This window comes from Gopherus evgoodei, chromosome 1, assembly GCF_007399415.2.
Source record: "Gopherus evgoodei ecotype Sinaloan lineage chromosome 1, rGopEvg1_v1.p, whole genome shotgun sequence".
NCBI classification, from domain to species: Eukaryota; Metazoa; Chordata; order Testudines; family Testudinidae; genus Gopherus; species Gopherus evgoodei.
This window is the reverse complement of record NC_044322.1, coordinates 255,111,346-255,131,806: the sequence shown is the minus strand read 5'-3', so window position 1 is coordinate 255,131,806 and position 20,461 is coordinate 255,111,346. Positions and strand designations below refer to the sequence as shown.

At 46.1% G+C, this 20,461-nt stretch overlaps 1 protein-coding gene across 3 annotated transcripts in view; it reads left to right on the top strand.

Moving 5' to 3' along the window:
• The window catches only part of AMN1 (antagonist of mitotic exit network 1 homolog), an 86,104-nt gene extending 67,650 nt beyond the window's left edge, over positions 1-18,454 (top strand). For all 3 annotated transcript variants that reach the window (XM_030543506.1, XM_030543499.1, XM_030543514.1), the window contains 3 exons: positions 6,631-6,687; positions 14,659-14,770; positions 18,161-18,454. In XM_030543506.1, the coding sequence (XP_030399366.1) occupies positions 6,631-6,687; positions 14,659-14,770; positions 18,161-18,234 (243 nt within the window). In that variant the 3' untranslated portion in view covers positions 18,235-18,454. The remainder of the gene's footprint in view (positions 1-6,630; positions 6,688-14,658; positions 14,771-18,160) is intronic.
• The last annotated feature ends 2,007 nt before the right edge of the window (positions 18,455-20,461 follow it).

Below are 20,461 nucleotides of genomic sequence, written 5' to 3'. Positions count from 1 at the left end.
TGGCAGAAATAAACTTTTAAGCCAAGAGAAGACTGCCAAAAGTTGCCTACACTACCCCTTTTCAGAAAATCTCCCTATGGCCCAACTCAGTCATTTTGGAAACAGGCATGTCATTTTTCAACACCTTGTATTAAAAATCCCCTTGCTGTATCTATACTAGTGCTCCCGTTGTTGCTACCTCTGATAGAACTGCACTAGTGGCAATGCAATAGTTGACAATTTCTCAACAGAGAGCTAGTGTAGATACAGCACAAGTATGGCAGTCTCAACTGGATCATACAGCAAGAACATGCTACAACAGGATGCCTTTATTGTCTAGATTTTAAACCACTAAGTAGAGTAAAAATATATATTTGCATAATTCTCCTGTGTCAGTTCAGAGGAAAACTAAATGATTTAGTCTAAAGCACAGGGCATGTAAAAAGTGTGTAAGATTAATGGCTGAAAATGCAACTGATCCCTGCGTCTCTGGGATCAGTTACATTACTGCACTGGATGCGTCATTGTGATGGAAAAGGCCTAAGAATTAAAAGGCCTGAAATTCCGGCTTCTGCTTCTAGCTAAAGGATGGGCCTAGGGATTTGAATGATAAATGGGACCTGAGAATCAAGGACAGGACATGCATTTAATCTTATATTTAACCATGTCAGCTATTTGCTAATTGGCCCGCTTGGCACGTAAGTGTATGCAGCTGTTTTCTCATGTATCCCCAAAGACATTTAATGCCAGGCGTCAAGGCATGTACCTTACTCTCCCTTCAAAATGACAAATGTATCCGCAACAGATGTCTCCTGTATCCCCCTCCCCAAAATAATATATGTATTCTGTGTAACCTGTTATCTATAGGTCAGCATAATGACGTAAACAGGATGAGAACTAAAGTTGGTTGTTGCTGATTATAAAAGGGGCCTATGTCGCCCATGTAAGGTGTGTTTTTCTCCTCTGGCACTAGCCGAGGAGAAGCACCCGCTCAGCTGAACGAGAATAAAGGTGTGGTACCCGTCTTCTTGTCCTCCGTGCCTCCTTGGTGTAATTAGGTAAGCTCCAGGGGGAAACGGGCCCTATTTGGCCAACAAATGGCGACTCCGCCGGGACTTCTCTCCCTGTAGAGGGCGCTGACCGGCGACCGAGGGCGATTCCGAGGAGTGGCCACCTCGAGCCACTGGTTTGCTCGGGCCTCGGGTCGTTACAATCGGTCGGGGCGGCTGCGTCCTCTCTAAGAGAACTCCTAACGACACGGAGGCAAGACAGTGCCAGAAGAAGGGGAAGGTCCAACAGCCGGACGCGGCCACTCCGGGTGGTAAGTGCGTTTTACCTCTTGGGATTGAGGGATATAACGCCCCCGCGGTGTGGTTGGACCTCATAGGTAATCCCGGTGTGGAAAGATACTGTGGATGTTTGATGGTTATGCTAAGTAAGCCAAGCAATGGTTAATGAATAATACCACTAATTTCACTAGCCCGTGGGCCGTATTGGATAATTACTGGGACATAGAACAGCGCCAGGGCTTGCTTTTGTTTTTGGGGGGAGTATTGCTTTTTCTCATATTGATGCTATGCTGGAAGCCAAAATTGTAATAACCAGGTCTAGGACTTAAACCAATCCTAGCCGCACTGAGACTCCTGCGAGGGGAAACCCCGTGACCAGGATATCTTAATCGCAAAGGGGGGGTTGGTCGAACCCGCGACCAGGTTTAATTAAACACGAGCATAATGGGGTCCGGACAAAGCACTTATGCTGGGACGCCCTTGGAATGTATGTTAAAGAATTGGAAGGCGTTTAGACGCCAAGCTGATTATGGAGTGGCATTATGTAAGGATAACTTGATAAAATTCTGTATTGTGGAATGGCCAACATTCGGGGTGGAGTGGCCCGCTGGGGGAACACTCAAATTAAAAACTGTACAAGCTGTGCATAGCATTGTAACTGGGGGTGGACATTGGGACCAGTACCCCTATATAGATATCTGGCAGGATCTTGCAGCTGATCCCCCCCCCGGTTGCGAGAGTGTAGAGCCCAAGCCATTAGGGCCTTAATGGCTCGGACCCCTGATCGGCATCGTGGTCGTCCCCCCGTAAAAAAGCCCTGTCCACCAGCTGTGATTCCTACTGCCCCTTATCCTATGCCCCCTCCTCCAGTGTATCCTGGCCTTCCGGCCTCCCCGGCACAATCCCCTCCCTCTGTATTGAATACCCCAGAAAACAACTCAGGAGACAGTAACGGGGAGGACCGTAGCGGTCAGGAAATCTCTACCCCATCTACGAGCTCCAGGGACTCCCCGATATCCTCCCACCTGAGGAGTCACACTAGGACGGTCGGGGAGGCATGGAAAGTAGTAGGCACCCCGGGAGACACAAAATTTGCTTTTACTAAGAGCCCCGCGGTAGACAAGGCCGTAGCCGAGATAGTCCCGGTGCGTGAACTGCCCCTAAGGGAAACTGTGGGCCATGATGGTGAACTCACTATGATATATGTTTCTTTCACCACAAGTGACCTGTATAATTGGAAGCACCAGAACCCCTCATTCTCGGACGATCCCGCCCCATTAACAGCAGTTTTTGAAACCCTGGTCTCGGCCCATAACCGTACTTGGGGCGACATGAAAATTGCTCTCAATACCCTACTAACTGCAGAGGAAAGGCGCTTGGTCCTTTCAAAGGCCCAGGAGGGACTAGTAGCAGGGGGAATGGACGCGGCTGAGTTACCCGACCAGCTCCCTGAGGCTGCGCCCGCTTGGTCACATACAACTCCGGCGGGTCGAGAGCTCCATCGCCAATATGCTTTAGCTATAGTACAGGGGATGAAACGCTGTATTAGGAAGACCCCAAATTGGGCCAAGCTGTATAATATTCGACAGGAAAAGAATGAGAACCCAGCCGCCTTTTATGAGCGCTTGTGTAACACCTGTAAAAGATACACAGACCTCGACCCAGAGGATGCTAATGGAAAGCGAGTGCTCATTCCCCTCTTCATTGGGCAGTCCTATGAGGACATTAGAAAAAAGCTGCAGAAATTAGACGGGGCATCGGGTAAAAATATAGAGGAGCTCTTAGAGATTGCGCTAAAAGTTTATGATCGCAGAGACGATGAGGAACGGAAAAAGGGGGCCCTCCTACTGGCAATGGCCCTGAAGGGGGGAAGTGAGAAAGGGGGGGACAAAACTAAGGGACGAACAGGACTACAGGGGAAGGGAAAAAGCTCCCATTTGGGACGAAGTCAGTGTGCTATCTGTAAGGAGGAGGGGCACTGGAAGAATGAATGCCCCCAGCGACATAGCAGGAGGGAGGGAAGCAAAAACAGAGCCCCACCTGCACCCGTTTTTTATAACGAGGCGCAAGAAGAGTCATTTTTATAGGGAGGCCGAGGGACCCAGCGGCCCCTTCTGGCAGCACAGCCCACTGGCCTGGATCCCACGGTAACAATTGAGGTAGGGGGCCGCCCAGTTGAAACCCTTATTGATACAGGGGCTACCCTTAGCTTGCTTCCCCTTGCAGAGGCTCCCCGGGGGAGGGCTCAAGGGTGTACTATAGTCCAAGGGATAGAAGGACAAAATATAAAGTTGGAAAAATCTCTTCCCCTCCTAGTAAAAGTAGGAGACTGTCATATATCCCACCAATTCGTTTGTAGCCCCTCCTGTCCCATTGCGCTGCTAGGACGAGATCTGCTTACTAAATTGCAGGCGGAAATATCGTTCAATAATAATGGGACTATGGAAGTTAGGCTCCCCAAACAACAAATTTCTAACTATCAAATGGCCCTTTTGAATGTTGAAAATCCTCCCCCGGCACAGCCGGAGAGTGAGAGGAACCAGCTGCCGGGGGTTAACCTTGAGGTCTGGGCTGAGGAGGGAGGTTTTGCTCGGGCTCGAAACGCTTTACCAGTACACATTTCCCTTAGGGAGGGAAGTCGCCCAGTCCGAATTCGACAATACCCCCTTAAGCTAACCACTCGGATCGGACTGAAACCTCTGATTCAAAAGTTTTTGCAGTGCGGTTGGTTAAGGGAGGGCACCTCCCCATACAATACTCCGATAATGGGAGTGCCTAAGCCTAATGGGCAATATCGATTAGTCCAGGACCTAAGGCAGGTTAACAAGTTAGTAGAGGCCCCCTATCCAGTTGGCCCAGTCCCCAAGAACCACAGGTAGTTTTCTGTGATAGATTTAAAAGACGCTTTCTTCTCTATACCCCTTGATCAAGAGTCTCAGAAACTGTTTGTCTTTGAATGGGAAGACACAGATACCCATTACAAGGCTCAGTATCTCTGGACTGCTGTCCCCCAGAGACTTACTTGTGCACCCGAGATTTTCGGCAGCCAGCTAAAAAGAGACCTTGCCCCGTTCCTAGCTGGACATCCCTCGTGTAACATAGTTCAGTACTGTGATGATCTACTCTTAAGCACTGAAACAGAGATAGCTTGTAAAGAACAGACGATAGAACTCCTCAACTTTCTTGGAGCTCAGGGGTACAAGGTTTCCAGGGAAAAGGCCCAATTGGTTAAACAGCAGGTTATTTTTCTCGGATATCATCTTTGTCAGGGACGTCGTAGCTTAGGTAAAGATAGGATACAGGCTATACTCGAAAGCCCTCAACCCCGAAATCCCAGAGAGCTAAGGGCTTTCTTGGGGCTAACCGGTTTTTGCCGGCTTTGGATCCCCGACTACGGAGGGAAGGCTAAACCATTATACAAGTCTCTTACTAAGGAGGGTCTGCTTAACTGGTTATGGACCAAGGAAAAAGAAAAAGCATTTCAAGAGCTTAAAGAAGCCTTGGTTCAGCCTCCCGCTCTGGCTCTCCCGGATCCCTGGAAGCCGTTCACCCTATACGTTCATGAAAGGAGAGGGGTGGCATCTGGAGTCCTGTGCCAAAGGTCGGGACCAGCCTGGCGACCTGTGGGTTATTACTCCAAGGTATTGGACCCGGTCGCCAAAGGCTGGCCGGCTTGTTTACGAGCCGCGGCTGCAACCAATCTCCTTGTACAGGAGGCCGAGAAACTAACCTTGGGTGGGGATACTGAGGTTGTGGTGCCCCATGGAATACCCCAGATACTGGGAACAGGAGCCGGGCCCCGCCGATTCCCCTGAGACCTGGGATGGCCCCTTTGCCAATGGAATCTGGGCCTTAAAAGGCCACTATTGGATCTGTGGATCCTATGCTTATCATAGATTGCCTCCAAACTGGTCGGGAATGTGTTACGTAGGATATATTAGGCCTCTATTCTTTTTATTACCTCAAGCCCAAGGAAATAAATTGGGAGTTAAAGTTTATGATGATTTAGTTAGAGAAAAACGGTTTTTGGATTCCACTTTAACCGCCGGAAGCTCCCAAAATTGGGGAGCTCAAGAATGGCCCCCTGAAAGAATCATCAAACATTATGGACCGGCCACCTGGAATCCCAGTGAGCTTGTAACCGGGGCCAGGGAACCAATTTATAATCTAAATCGAATTATTAGGCTACAGGCTATCTTGGAAATATTAACCAACCAAACAGCTGCAGCACTAGACCTCTTGGCCGATCAATCAACTCAAATGAGACACGCAATTCTCCAGCACCACATAGCTCTTGACTATTTGCTAGCAGAGGAAGGGGGGCTCTGTGCAAAACTTAATGAGTCTAACTGCTGCTTACAAATAGACGATAATGGCCAGGCAGTAAAACAGTTAACTAAGGAAATGAGGAAAATAGCCCATGTCCCAGTACAGACCTGGGGTGGTTGGGACACAGACTGGTTTACCTCCTGTCTACCACAATGGGGATGGTTACGAAAAGGTTTCCTCCTTTTTACACTCTTTATCACCATCCTATTAACAGTTGCTTGCTTCACCCTGTGCTTAATTGCAGTGATCCGAAAACTGGCTGGTCAAGTTACATATCAACAAATGATGATATTATACAAGCCGGAAGGATCTGAGGTGCAAGGCCCATAAGCTCTTAAAATGTTTTTAAGGGGGGGAAACTTGATGGAAAAGGCCTAAGAATTAAAAGGCCTGAAATTCCGGCTTCTGCTTCTAGCTAAAGGATGGGCCTAGGGATTTGAATGATAAATGGGACCTGAGAATCAAGGACAGGACATGCATTTAATCTTATATTTAACCATGTCAGCTATTTGCTAATTGGCCCGCTTGGCACGTAAGTATATGCAGCTGTTTTCTCATGTATCCCCAAAGACATTTAATGCCAGGGGTCAAGGCATGTACCTTACTCTCCCTTCAAAATGACAAATGTATCCGCAACAGATGTCTCCTGTATCCCCCTCCCCAAAATAATATATGTATTCTGTGTAACCTGTTATCTATAGGTCAGCATAATGACGTAAACAGGATGAGAACTAAAGTTGGTTGTTGCTGATTATAAAAGGGGCCTATGTCGCCCATGTAAGGTGTGTTTTTCTCCTCTGGCACTAGCCGAGGAGAAGCACCCGCTCAGCTGAACGAGAATAAAGGTGTGGTACCCATCTTCTTGTCCTCCGTGCCTCCTTGGTGTAATTAGGTAAGCTCCAGGGAGAAACGGGCCCTATTTGGCCAACAATTGCACCCTTTCTGGTGTTCTTCCAAAATTACTGCTTTTTAAAAAGATATGTATGTGCCATTCTTTAATCTAATATGCCAATAACCAATTTTTTTTTTCTAGGTGACTGATAATGGTGTCATAGCACTAGTTAGTGGAATGTGTTCAAAGAATTTAAAGGTAACTCATCTAACCTGTTCTAAGTACAGAGCAATGTTAAAAGTAAACACATTTGTACATTTTTTAAATTCCAGAGGAAAAATCTTATTTATATTATCAAGTTATGCATTTACATTTGCATGGGCAATTACCATGACTGTGGGTGGGGCCATCCTTAGGATTTATGGAGCCCACACAGTATTATTAAACTGGTGCCCCTACGCCTGACTTCCTCTTAGTAATGCAAACATAAGCTTACAGTATTGGAAAACTTGCCACATGCACCTTATTAAACACAGTTTAATTGTGCTGCCTTCACCCCTAACCACAGCACTTCCCTCCCACCTGCGCCCCCAAACCCAGCCCTGCACTGCCAGCGTCCTCCTTCACACCGTCGCCCTGCCCAGTACCCCACACCCCCTTATGCCCAGCAACTCCCATGCCCAGTGGCCCCTCACCCAGAGAGCTCCACCACAGGTCCCTATGCTCAGTGATCTCCCCCACACAGACCCCCCCCCCACTGTCGAGCACCCCTCTCACAGCTCCCTCATCCCAACTGGCCAGCACCCCATGTTCCTGAGGGAATTCGGCACCAAAAAAATAAATTCTGTGCACAATATTTTAAAATTCTGCAAACTTTGTCAATAAATAAATGTGGAGGCTCCAGCGTGGCAGTGGCAAGCATAGGCCACTGGCTGGATGGAGGTGGGAGATCACCCTGCAGCCTTCCCCCGCCTCCTAGGATCAGGGCCGGTGCAACCACTAGGTGCCAAGTGTTTGGGGGCACCAAAAAGCATGCTCAGGGGAGAAGGCAGAACAGAGGTGAGCTGGGGCAGGGAGCTGCCTCAGGGGGGCTGCCCAAGCAGAGGCGGGGTGGGGAGCTGCTGTGGGGGGCGCCGCAGGGCTGGGAGCTGTGGAAGGGGAGGCAGGGAGCTGCCGCGGGGGGGCTCCCTGGCTCTTCCCCATGGCCCCCGCTCTCACTCCCTTGAAGACTGCAGCCAGGCCCGACCCTGCACTCACTGCATGGTAAGTAGAGCAACTTGGGCCCAGCCTGGTCCGCTCCCCTGCTCCCAGCTGCACCACCGGCGAGTGCTGGGGGGCGGTTTCCCCCTCCCTCCAAGCCTGGGAGCCAGGGGAGCAGAGCAGGCTGAGGCCCCAGACCTCTGCAGGAGGGAGCTGGGGGACTGGCCCCAGGCCTCCGTGGGGAACGGGAAGGGGGCTGGCTACTTCCTGTGGGAAGTGGAGTGACCCGGCCCCAGCCTGCTCCATTCCCCTGGCTCCCAGGCTTGGGGGGAGGGGGGAACCCTCCCCCGCACTCTCTGGCGTCGCAGCTGGGAGACAGGGTAGTGGACCAGACCAGGGCCAAGTCACTCCACATCCCACAGGTAGTAGCCAGTCCCCCATGGAGGCCTGGGACCAGCCCCCTCCTCCCATGGAGGCCTGGAGCAGAGCCCCACACAGCCTCCCCGTGGAGGTCTGGGGCCCCACACAGCGCCCCCCCTCCCCATGGAGGGGTTGCATAAGGCACCAAAATAGCTAGGGACAGCCCTGGCTCCCCGGGCCAGAGGGGGAGTGTAAGGTGGAAGTTTCGCCGAGGGCACAAAATGGCACTGGCCCTGCCTAGGATAGGGACTTGGCGGTGAGGTATCTCTGTGTGCATGTCAAAAGGCCACAGGGAAGCATTTTACGTGATGGCTGGGATGTCAGCCATGACCCAGAATCCATTTGATTGACAAAAAAGAAATAGCTGATACCAGTGGCTGAGTCCAGCCCTCATCCAGGCCCCTGCCTGCCGCTGCTCTGGACCCTCAATTCCCCAATGGCTTTTCATTCTCCCTAAAATAGAGCATTTCCCTCTAAACCTGAAAAGTAAAGTGGTGCTTGGGATGTGCAGTTTAATAAGAAAAGGAATTATATTCAGGACCCAGTCTTTTTTTCTGCCCTGATTTACACATCTGGTTGCCACACACAGCTCAGTAGGATTGTACTGGGTATAACTCAGCACGCAGTTTCAACAATGCTTCAACAGTGAGGCTGGAGCCATAAGCAGCCGTGTCTCATTTGAACAGTAGCTCTTGTTTTGGATTATTTAAGGCCATTTTTAAAGGTCTTTCCCCTGGGTGAGGAAGAAGGTGCTGCATTCGTGAAGGGACCTTTAAAATCCCAGTCAATTCTGCACTGTTTAGAACTCTCCCTCGTTCAAAATGCTATCAGCTTAAGAGACAGCCCTGGAGATACTGAGATCCACAAGAAAAAAAATCATGTCCCTTTTATCTAAATAAAAGTTTTCAGCTATTCTAGTCTTGTCAAGTGTGAGTCCAGCCTCCTACCCAGCTAAGAGGTCGCTCCCTCCCTTGCATTCTGCAACCCTGATTGCTGCTTTTCTGCTCCAGGTACATCCCCCTCCTCCCATTGTTTTAGTATCAGTTTCCTCCTGTTGACACTGGAATATTGTGAATGGGCAGAGAAAGCAAATGCCACCTTTTATTTTCGTTTAACTCTCCATCCTCCTCAGCCTGGTTGTGTGGGTGTCTCTCTCCCTCCTCCCAGCCGGCTTTTGTTGCTGATCCTTGCTGGTGAAGGGAGGAGAGGTGACAGTCCAAAAGGGATGCTGCCTCTGGGCTTAAACTTCAGAGAAGAGGGAAGTGGAATGTAAAGGAGACTAGGAGAGAGATTGCAGGGAGTTGCCGATGGGGCAGGGCATGTGGGCAGAAGAGGGGAGAGGTGCAGGTACAGTGTGGAGCTGCTTGGAATAGCTGCTCTCCCCCAGGGCCACCAGCCTGCTCCTCAGGAGGCCCCAGTGTGTTCGCTGCTCGCTCACTGAGCCAGACAGACACCTCCCCGCTCTTTTCCCTTCCCAGCCTGGCTCCCTCCAGCCCAGTTCCTCCTCTGCCCCCCAACTCCCCAAAGTCCCGTGCCCAGCTCTACCCCTGCCCCCATCGAGCTCAGCTCCCCCCACCCTTCCTAGCCTCCACATATTCCCCCCTACACACTCTGTTTCCAGCCTGCCCCCTGTCTGGCCCAGCTCCCCCAGCCATCCCCAGCCCAGTTCCTCCTCTGCCACCTCCCTGCTCCCCAAAGTGCTCCGGCCACCTCCCTGTTGGGGCTATTGCCACTGCCGAGGGCACACCACATGCCGTGCTCTTGCTTCCCTCTACCCATTCCCATATCCCCTCCTCTTCCCCATCCCCTCCCACTTCCTCTCCCCACTATCCTGTGTCCCATCCTCCTCCCCCATCCCTGCCATTCCCCACCATCTCTTCCTCCACTTCCTCGGAGGGGTTCTCCCATCGCTGTAGTTAATCCACCTCCCTGAGAGGCAATAGCTAGGTCAATGGAAGAATTCTTCCATTGACCTAGCACTGTCATTGGCATAGCTACAACTCTCAGGATTGTGGCTTTTTCACACCCTTGAGAGACAGTTATGCCAATGTAAGTTTTCAGAGTAGAGCAGCCCAAAGTGGAATAAAAAAAGCAAGTCATGTAGAAAAAATTGTTCTTAAAGACTGAGGCCCTTTCTACAGCGGTCTTTTTTACATCAGTGTAGCTGCAGTAAGGTAGCTGCACCAGTGCAAATAGCAATCTGCAGCAACACAAGGGTCAGCAGAGCAGGAAGAGTTGAATTCATAGGAATGCATTCAAAACTTAAAAATCAGTTTCTTCTTTTTAATTAACAACTCTAAGAGGCTGTGTCACAGGGTGGCTGGCCCTTTAGGGGGAGTTGGGCCCAGCCTCACCTGTGACTGTTCAAGGGAAAGACCTGTCAGCCCCTGCAGCCTGGTTTGGTTAGGAGGATAGCTTTGTTTAGATGTTACCATGTGAGTCTTATATTTGAAGAATAAAACTGTGCCCTGAAAGAAGGGCCCAAACAGACTTTGGATGTAGAGTTAGTCCTTTCTGATGTTGCATATTTGAATTTTAATAATGATAATAGGAGATGCCAAATAATTAGCTTAATCGGAATATATTTAATCAGAGATTATAGAATAGAGAGTAATACAGCAGGACTCAGAGATGAATGTATATGTCATGTTGTCTGGAGTGGCTCGCAACCGTGAGTGCCTACCTCAGGGCAGACTGTCAAAAGCAGGGCAGACACCCTAATCTGGTGGTATATTTTATAATTAAATTTCACCAACGCAATGAAATTCCAAAGTACTACAGTAGTCTTACGTCCTGTGTTGCCACCCAGGCAAGTTGGACTATGTGATAAATGGTTACTTCCCCCAAAAATCACAAATATTCCAGGTTACCCGCAGTCCCACGAGTTCCAAGTTGCATTCTAGATCTCACATCAAAGACAACACTGGTAGCCAATTCTAAAGGTTTAGTAGCTAAGAAAAAGAAAATAGAATTATTGAAAGGTTATAGCAGGTAAAATATATGTACAGGTGAGTCACCGTCTATAATTTCAAATGGTAGCTGAGATGTAATAATCTTCCAGTTTCCCACAAGTCTTTTAGGGCTACCGAGAATAATTCTGGGGATCTCTGTCTTCTTGTTCAGTTATTCTACCCTGTTTGAATCCAAACAGTCCAGAGATGAAGGATTTTCCTTTATATCCAGATTTATATTCGTTCTCCTAGAACAATCTGACTTGACAGCTATCCCGTGCCATGATTTTTTCTTAGATAGCAGTGAGAGAGGAATGCTTTTAGAGTCTTTGAACTCTGAATGCCCTCACAGTAACCAATTGCTTTGAAGTGTGGAGATGCATTACCTTTCTGATGAGAGTACTTAATTTGCATTATACAAGGCTTTTTCCATGTTTGGAGGGTTCTTTAGATATTGAGGGTCATATACAATGCAAAAAGTTAAGATACAGGTACATGAAAACAGTACATGCAGAAATCTCATTAATTTTATGAAGTTTAAACACCAAATATATACACTGACATTTAACAGCCTCCTTTGATTATCTACTAATACACAAGTGAACTGGCCTAACTTCCTGGTGTGAGTTTGTCTGTTTTCAGCTGAGCCAACAGTTCTGACGAAAGCTGACATCAGCGTCATATTATACTTTACCAAACCGATCTGACAACTGAAGAATTGAGTGCAGCACAATTCACTCCAAATTCAACTGCCTCAAAACTCTTCCTATGTAGGGTTTTGAAAAAAGAAATTAATTTCTCATGATTGATTTAACTGAGTTCTATCTTAGGTGTCTCTATTTACTTAATTGTAAAAGACATCTGTAACTAATACATTATTACCAAAACTATCCATGAAAACAAATGACTCTTATTGACTTAGAAATCAGTCAATGGTTCATTATCCCATCAGTTAGAGAACATGTGGCTGATAGGAGAACCTTGTCAGTCACCAGCATCTGTCACTAACAGCACACATCTCTGGTAATAGGTACGACTGTGAGTCTGTCATGGAGGTCACAGAAGTCACAGATTCTGTGACTTTCTGGGACCTCTGTGACTTCTGCAATAGCAGTGTGGCTGACCCCAGGGCTTCCCTAGTAGCGGGTGGCCCCAAGCAGCTTGCCCCGGGAGATGCCAGAGTAGGCGCAGCACCCCGGGCTGCCCCCTCAGCCCCCAGAACAGCCGCGGCGTTTCCCTCCCTCCCAAGCAGCAGCAGCAGCAGCACCCTGGAGTCCCCATCCCAAAAACAGTAGCAGCACCCAAGAGCCCCCCAGAGCACCTAAGATCTAGTCAGGGGTGTTTATAGTACAAGTCATGTACAGGTCACAGGCTGTAAATTTTTGTTTCTTGCCCGTGACCTGTCCATGACTTTTACTAAAAATACCCTTGACTAAAACATAGCCTTAGTAATAGGCACCCTTTCTTAATCACCAGTGTTTCATTAATCACAGAACACGTGTGATAATCATTTTTTGTCAATTACCAGTATTCCCTCTTTGGACATCTGGATGCAATTCTTCACAGGTCAGTAGATTCAGAGAATAAGATTATACTAATTCCTTTTTGACTGCATACATTTCCTCATTTAATTACTGTGAGGTTTTGGGGATCGCCCAGACCAGTAAGAGGTTATGTCACTGCCTGCCTGTAACTTTGGGTGTCCTAATGCTGTGCTGCTATGTCACAAAGCCCTAACACCAGTATCCAGCCCACAAACATACAAGTCTCATGCTGCCTTCCACCAGCCTAGTTACCCCTTGAAGGGTGATCCAAACAGCTTGTCCAGTCCCAAGCCTCTCTAAATCCATCCACCCCAAGCTCTCAACTACCAGGCACTTGGACTTTTCCCCTCTGGTTAGTCACTCCCCAAAGGCATGAAACCAGCCCCACAGACACCAACTTGCGTTGGCACATACATTCCATACACTTTGCACACGAGAGACCTGTTTGAGATAAAAATAAACAGTTTATTTAATAGAAAAAATCCCAGATTAAAAAATGAAACAGCAAGGGAAGCAAATATAAAAGAGCAGAAAATAAACATAAAAATGCAACTTTAAGCTTTAGACTTTTAAATTACATTAATATTTCCTTTTCTAATACAAGTTACCTGTTGGCTTTGAACAGCTTTCTAGTGTGCCTCCTAACTGTAGAGAGGATCCAGCGTTTCACAGACCACTTGCAGCCTAGATGCTGTCACTCAATTTCTGGATGCTCTTCTGCTCAAACCTCTTCCACTTTTAATGGTTTGCAGGGTTTTTTTCTTCAGCCACTATAGATACTCAAAGTGGGGAAAACTCCTTCCTTCTTAGGCCTGGTCTACACTTGGAATTTACATCTGATATCATGGAAAATCCAGCAGTAGGTCAACAGAAGGTGGATTACCTATGCCCACGGGAAGTGGATTAACTATGCTAATGGAAGAAGCCCTCCTGTCAGTGTAGGTAGTGTCTACATTGAAATGCTACAGCAGTGCAGCTACACTGCACTGCTGTAGCATATTAAGGCCTTGGCTACACTGGTGCTTTACAGCGCTGCAACTTTCTCGCTCAGGGTTGTGAAAAAACACCCCCCTGAGCGCAGCAAGTTACAGCGCTATAAAGAGCCAGTGTAAACAGTGCCCCAGCTGTAAGCTAATGTAAGCTGTAAACTAATCCCTTCGGGGAGGTGGAGTATGCCATGACCACACTCACACTTCAAGCTCCCATGGCAGTGCTGTACACTTGCAAGTGTAGCCATACCCTATGTGTAAACATACCCTTAGTTTTCCAAGACTGGGGTTTTCTTTTCAGTTTCAGGTTGTTTCAGTGTTTTCCCATTAACTTGAATAGCTCCTCATTTGTCTTTTCCTGGGTTGTACAATGTTTGGTGCTTGGAGCTAGTCTCATCTGGCAAAGGAGGAAGCCCCTCCCTGCCTGACTTCCCTCACAGTGAGGAGGCACTGAATGTTGCAGCACAAATTATGAGCTCAGTTTTTATATGTACACAACTACATAACCACAGTCTGTATACATACCTTGTAATGATCATCAAGTTCAAAACATTACAAGCTTTCATAAAAGACCTTGCTCAATAAATTTCTATAGCACAATAATATAGTATGTGATCAGTTGGTTCAGGTGCTAATTTTTGGAGTTTAAACCTTCTGTTCCCCTTTTGGGGTGTCTGGATCCTGACTGTCACAGTTATCCACTAAGGTTCAACCTAAGTACCAAGATTTCTTAGAAATCATAGCGTATAAGGGTTGGAAGGAGCCTCAGGAGATCATCTAGTCTAACCCCCTGCTCAAAGCAGGACAACTCCCCAGACAGGTTTGTTTTTTTTTTTAACCCCATTTCCCTAAATGCCCCCCTCAGGGATTGAACTCACAATGCTGGGTTTAAGCAGGCCAGTGCTCCAACCACTGAGCTATCCCTCCCCCCATCTTTATGAATATATGTTTGCTCAGAAATCTTTGGGCATAAAAAAGGACTTCATTTTCATAGTTAGTTTACAGAGCTGGATATTTAACCTAAAAATCACCATCTGTGCAGATCTATGACATTAGAATGGACAACATAAAAATTGTGCTTTAGAAGTTATGGATGTGGTTACCAGGTTTTTGTTTTAATAATAGGAGATCCACATGGAACGCTGTGTGACTCTAACAGATGTAGCTGTGGAAGCTGTCCTTACCTGCTGTCCGGAGATCTATATTCTGCTGTTTCATGGATGCCCACTGATAACAGGTTAGTCAAATCAAGCAGATTGCCAGCAAAGTATTCACTCCAAAGTCAGCCCAAAATATGGCATAGGGAGTGTGCCTTTTTTCTGTCTTGAAAGCACTTACCAAGTTGTGGATGCTCCTAAAAACAAATAACAAATGATTATTAATGACAGTGATGTAAATATACAAGGGCTTTTCCAAAACAGCAAGGCAAGGGTCCTGCCTCCAAGAGTTGGCAGTTGAACAGAGACAAAACCAAGACACAACAGGTCAGGCACATATTGGTGTAGACGCAGCATTGGTGGAGAGGTTGCAAAAGTAGAAAGTTTTAAAGTGCTGTTCTGCTCTGAAAATTTAATGTGTAAAATTGATACCTTATTTAAGAGGATTTTGTGTTTAATGGGTTTCTCTTTGATTTGTCTGAGCTTTGTTTCTAATCCTTGTATTCAGCTGAAACTATATTGGTTTCAATAGTGGTGACTTTTTTTGATCCCCAAGCAGGCCAGGGAATAGGACCTCAGGTTTTCTGATTCCAATATAGCCCGCTATCCACCTGATTATGCCACCTCCCATGTGTTCTTAGTTTTCATAAGTGACCTATCTGCTGTGTCCATGTACCACCCACTTCACACAGTGGTTGACTCTGTAACTGGTAAATAAATACATTGCTCGGAACCGGATTCTAATTTCACACAGATCTAAATCAGGAGGAACTCCACTGAAGTCAGTGGAGTTACACTAGTGTGAGAGGAGATTCAGGCTGCTCAAGAGGACTGTTACAGCTGCCACTGGAAGCCATAACTTTATCTTTCCTGAGTCTTTTGTGATTATTAAAATGCCAGTTTTTAACTGTGCATTAATATAGTGGCTTTGCAGTTGGTAAAACTAATATCAAGAGTAAACACTTAGCAAGCTATGAATAAACTCAGTTGGTATCGATGATACAAGCAGGGGTGCACTGAGGGGTGGGCAGCCCCTCCCCTTGTCGCCTGACCGGAGCTGGAAATTTGTCCCAGCCCCACTTCTGTCATGACCAAGGAGGGGTGGCTAGACCAAATCTGAGTATCACAGTGGCTCCATGTTCCTGTTTTTCATCCTCCACATCCCATCCACCACCATCTTTGCCATCCTTCCAGCACCCATGGGCACTGGGAACCCCCAGTCCCCTGAAGGGTAGGCAGATTGGATCAGGACTTTGGGCACTTGGGGAAGTGGAGATGCACGAAGAAGGGATCTGGGGATCTCAGACCTTTGGCCCCTGCTGGAGATGATGTTCTTCAGCCTGACCATCTCTCTGAATAAGAGCTCAGTGCTGGGTGTGGGGCAGGGAGACCTCAGCCTCATATGGGAGCAGCAGGAGGACAGTTTGTGGAGCTGGGTGCAGGGTTGGGGAGGGAGAGCTCTGGGCATCTTCCTTAGGAAAAGTATGGTTGCGCTCCTGGATGCAAGAGTAATCGGTCATTCCAGCAATGTAAAGTGAATTGAGTTGATGAAAAGATAGAAAAAGCAGTTTTCTTTGGGGATCTGACTCAAAGTATCTTAGTCCCCATTCAAGAAGGTGATTAAACAGATGCTTTAATATTAAACACTGGCTTAAGTGCTCTCTTTTATCGAGGACTTAGTTAGGATTTACCCTGGAGGTGGTTCAGCTGGATTTAATTTGTAATTGTTTTGTTGGTCCTTTCATTTTCTTTTTGAGTTTCTACCTTAAACATTAGAAGGTGGTACTCTTTTCTTAGTACCTGGAACAATAAAGCCCTGACCTGCCAGCACAATATAAATGTTAAATAGTGTCAAAGTTAGACTCAGGACTCACAGTTTGTCAGACCACTCTGTTTTATTAGCACAGCGCTCTGCTAATAACATCCAGATAATGTGAGCACCATGCAAGACGCAAACTATCTTATTTATACAGATAAAAGAGCAGCAATTAGACAAAGGGACAAAGAAAGCAAAACAGTAAAATTCACCTGGGGTACAGCATGCATATCCTACTTCCTTACTAACTCATCGATCTAAGGCTAATACTTCACCAGTTGCCCTTAAATGGTGCAATTGTTCTATGTGAATGTCTGTATTCCTGACACCTGGATTGCAGCATTCCAACAATTTTGCTTAAAGGTACAGACAGCATTTCTTTAATCCTTTCTATTTCCACAATATAATTCATTCTACTTTCACAATAGGGATACAATGATTGCCTTAGCCTAGGAATTACTTAAAACTTTAAACATACAAAACAGCAGATTGCCTGCAAAAATCTCTTGATCTTTTTTTTATTGGTGCACCAGAAAAGCCTCTTAAGAAGGTGCTATGGTTATCATCTTTGCTTGTCATTCTGACTTTGTCATTCCCATCCCCACCCTCTTCAGTCTTCCACTGGTTCCCCTTTTTCCTCTGCATCAAGCTCAAGCTTCCATAACCATCTTCACACCTTCAGACGTGCTGCCTTTTGTATGTGGAATGCTATTCTTGAATTGATCTGTAGGCCACTACCCTCTTCTCTTTCAAACCACCTCAAGGCCCACAGCTTTTCAGATGCCTACCCAAAAAAAAAAAAAAGACCAACTAGTACTGAATCGGTTGAGGGATTGTTGAGTATATTTATTAAATACTAAAAGAAAAGAAAACCTACGTTGCCAACATCTGTCCTTTTAATCTAGTGTCTGGTTGCTTGATGGTGCTTTATTATTATAAGTACACCTCTACCTCGATATAACGCTGTCCTCAGGAGCCAAAAAATCTTACCGCCTTATAGGTGAAACCACATTATATCGAACTTGCTTTGATCCGTCAGAGTGCGCAGCCCCACAGGGCCGGCTCCAGGCACCAGCCCAGCAAGCAACTGCTTGGGGCGGCCAATGGTGAGGGGCGGCATGTCCGGCTCTTCGGTGGTAATACAGCAGCGAGTCCCTCACACTCTCTCGGAGCAAAGGACCTGTGGCCGAATTGCCATCAAAGACTGAAGCGGTGGCAGTAGAGCTGATCGCGATCACGGCTTTTTTTATTTTCCTTCTTGGGGCGGCAAAAACCCTGGAGCCGGCCCTGCAGGCCTCCCCCCCCCCCCCGGAGCACTGCTTTACCGCATTATATCCTAATTTGTGTTATATCGGTTCGCATTATATTGAGGTAGAGGTGTATAAAGAAAAAACAGCACAATTTTGAACTATTACAGCTGTAAAAGTATCTGAAATGTGATTTTGTTTTCCAAATGTCCATTCCCAGAATATGAAGCAAACAACAACAAAAAATCCATATGTTGTGCTAATGGCAAGTTAAACAAATATGAAGAAATAAATTATTCCTGTATCTTATTGTATTACAAAATTATTTTGTTTGCACAGTATCTGTATACATTATAAACAATTAATAATGTTTGTTTTTCTTGTGGGTTTTTTTTTTTTTTTTTCAGATCGTTCCCGAGAAGCCTTGGAGCAATTAGTTGGACCAAACAAAATTAAGCAAGTGACATGGACTGTTTATTGATTTTTATATAAAGTTCCCAGATGGTAAAGCTTTTTCAGGAAACAACCATCTCTGGGGAACAGCTTTCTCTCTGGTAACCACTGTCTTTTGTAATACCAGATTCCTTCATTCTTTGTTTCCACTAGAGCTCTCTGTCAGCATCCAAGTCCTTTCATGTCTTAGGTGTGCCTAATACCCTGTTAAACGATATTTCTTGTAATTAAAGCAATGCCTCTCTTTACATCACAAGTCTGATAATCTTTGTGTGAAAAAGTTCATACCAATTTAGCAAGAATAATTAATTTTAAAGCTTTATGAAAAAAAATTAGGGCAGCATATTGCCACCTTAATTATAGCACAAAGCATATGTAAAACAGATAAAGCAGGAGAGGATCAGAGAGTGATCAGTTACCCAGTCCTAGTGCATTGTAGGCTGTTTCTTTCATCACCAAGGCCAGACAAGTTTGGTCTTTTGGGCAGGGTTCTGTGTTGCTCCAATCATTCTTAACAATTCACATCTTTTATAAGCTTACATAACCCCTACATTGCGCATGCCCATATCTAATTACACTTTTCCTTTGTCCATATTTAGTATATTTCATGCTATGTACATGCTTCATTTTATACAAAACACTGTTCTAACTGGTTCCTTCAAATCAATCACACGCAGTTCATGCTTAATAAACACATTATCTTGCCCATTCACCTTATCCGGACGTTTCCTGTTAATCTCAAGGTATCTGTTCTTACGCCCTTGATGATTTGGGTGCACAGTAGGTTTTTTTCCCTCAAGCATCCTATTATTTGATATTTTGTAAGCATCCATTTTTCTTTACTTTTAGTTAAGACACACTGACAATTTAAAACAAATGTTCTAGTAAACCAGATACTATGCTAACATAAATTATCCACTCTTAATAAAGGCCACGCAACTTAACATTATTATTACATATTATTCTTAAGCCTTGCCAAGGGGTTGGTTCACTTAACAATAGACCTTATCTTAGCAATAGACCCTTTGTCTTAGTGGTCAGCAGGTTTGGGCTTGACCTTAACTCTTACTTAATATATGTAGTTAAGATGACCCTCCAATGTTTTGATTCTCCAACAGTATTTCATTAAGAAAATAGTTTACAATTATTATTTGTATTACAGTAATGCCTGGGGTCCCAAAAGCACAGCACGTATGCTGTTAAATGTGAAGTTGGCTTGAATCAAGAATAACTCCACTGAGGATCAATGGAGTTACTCTGGTGAAAAACTGGTGAGAGATCAGGATCAGGCTCCAGTAGTATGTATGTTTGAACGAAATGTGTTGAACTGTCAAGGTAGTATCCTTAGGAAAGGGTGGTGTCCACTAAAGAGACTTGCTCATCTTGGTGTGCAGGCATTTGTATACAGTACAAGTTGACAATATATCACTAAGTCGAACACTAGAAGTTGTTGATAGAAGACCATAACAGATCTGCATGCAGAATTTAAAAGTGAATATAAGTTGCATCTTCCTTTAACATGACTCCATGGCCCACTGTGACAACAAAGAATGGTGAGTAATTTCAAATCAAATATATTGTGATATTTGCAGCATTTCTGTCCCACTGGAAAGGAATGTTTTCCCCCCTTTGCAGATTGCTCCTCCTCTGTTTGAAGCTTTGAGGAGCTCCCATCTTTGGTGGCTTTTCACTGCCATCCTGGGGTTCTGTATAACAGCTTTCTTCCCTGGCTCATAGCTAGAAGAATAGCAGCCTCGCAATAGTTAGTACTCCATACTGCAGCTGCTCATTCTTCTAAGGTGCACTGCTTTCTGCAAGCAGAGACGGATCGATCCTTGTGCCTTACTGGTTCTCATGACCGTTGAGCCTCTAAATCAATGGTGGGCAATGTGCGGCCCGTGGGCCGCATGCAGCACATCATGGTAATCCACTGGTGGGCCGCGACACAGTTTGTTTACATTGACTGTCTGCAGGCACAGCTGCCCACAGCTCCCAGTGGCCGCAGTTCACCGCTCTAAATGCTGCAACCTAATCTGTTGGAGGGGTCTTACCGGATGTATTGCAAGGCAACTCTAGCGCACATCCCTCCCCATCGGGGAGTGTGGTGCCCAGACCTATACCAGGAATCCCATGTGGCAGGACAATAAACTATCAGTAGGCCTCAAAATGGGAAGAAACCAATTTTCAAGGTTGGATACTTAAACTTATGTGCCCATAAGGCCCTAAATGTAGATGTCGAAGGACTTAGCTAGAGT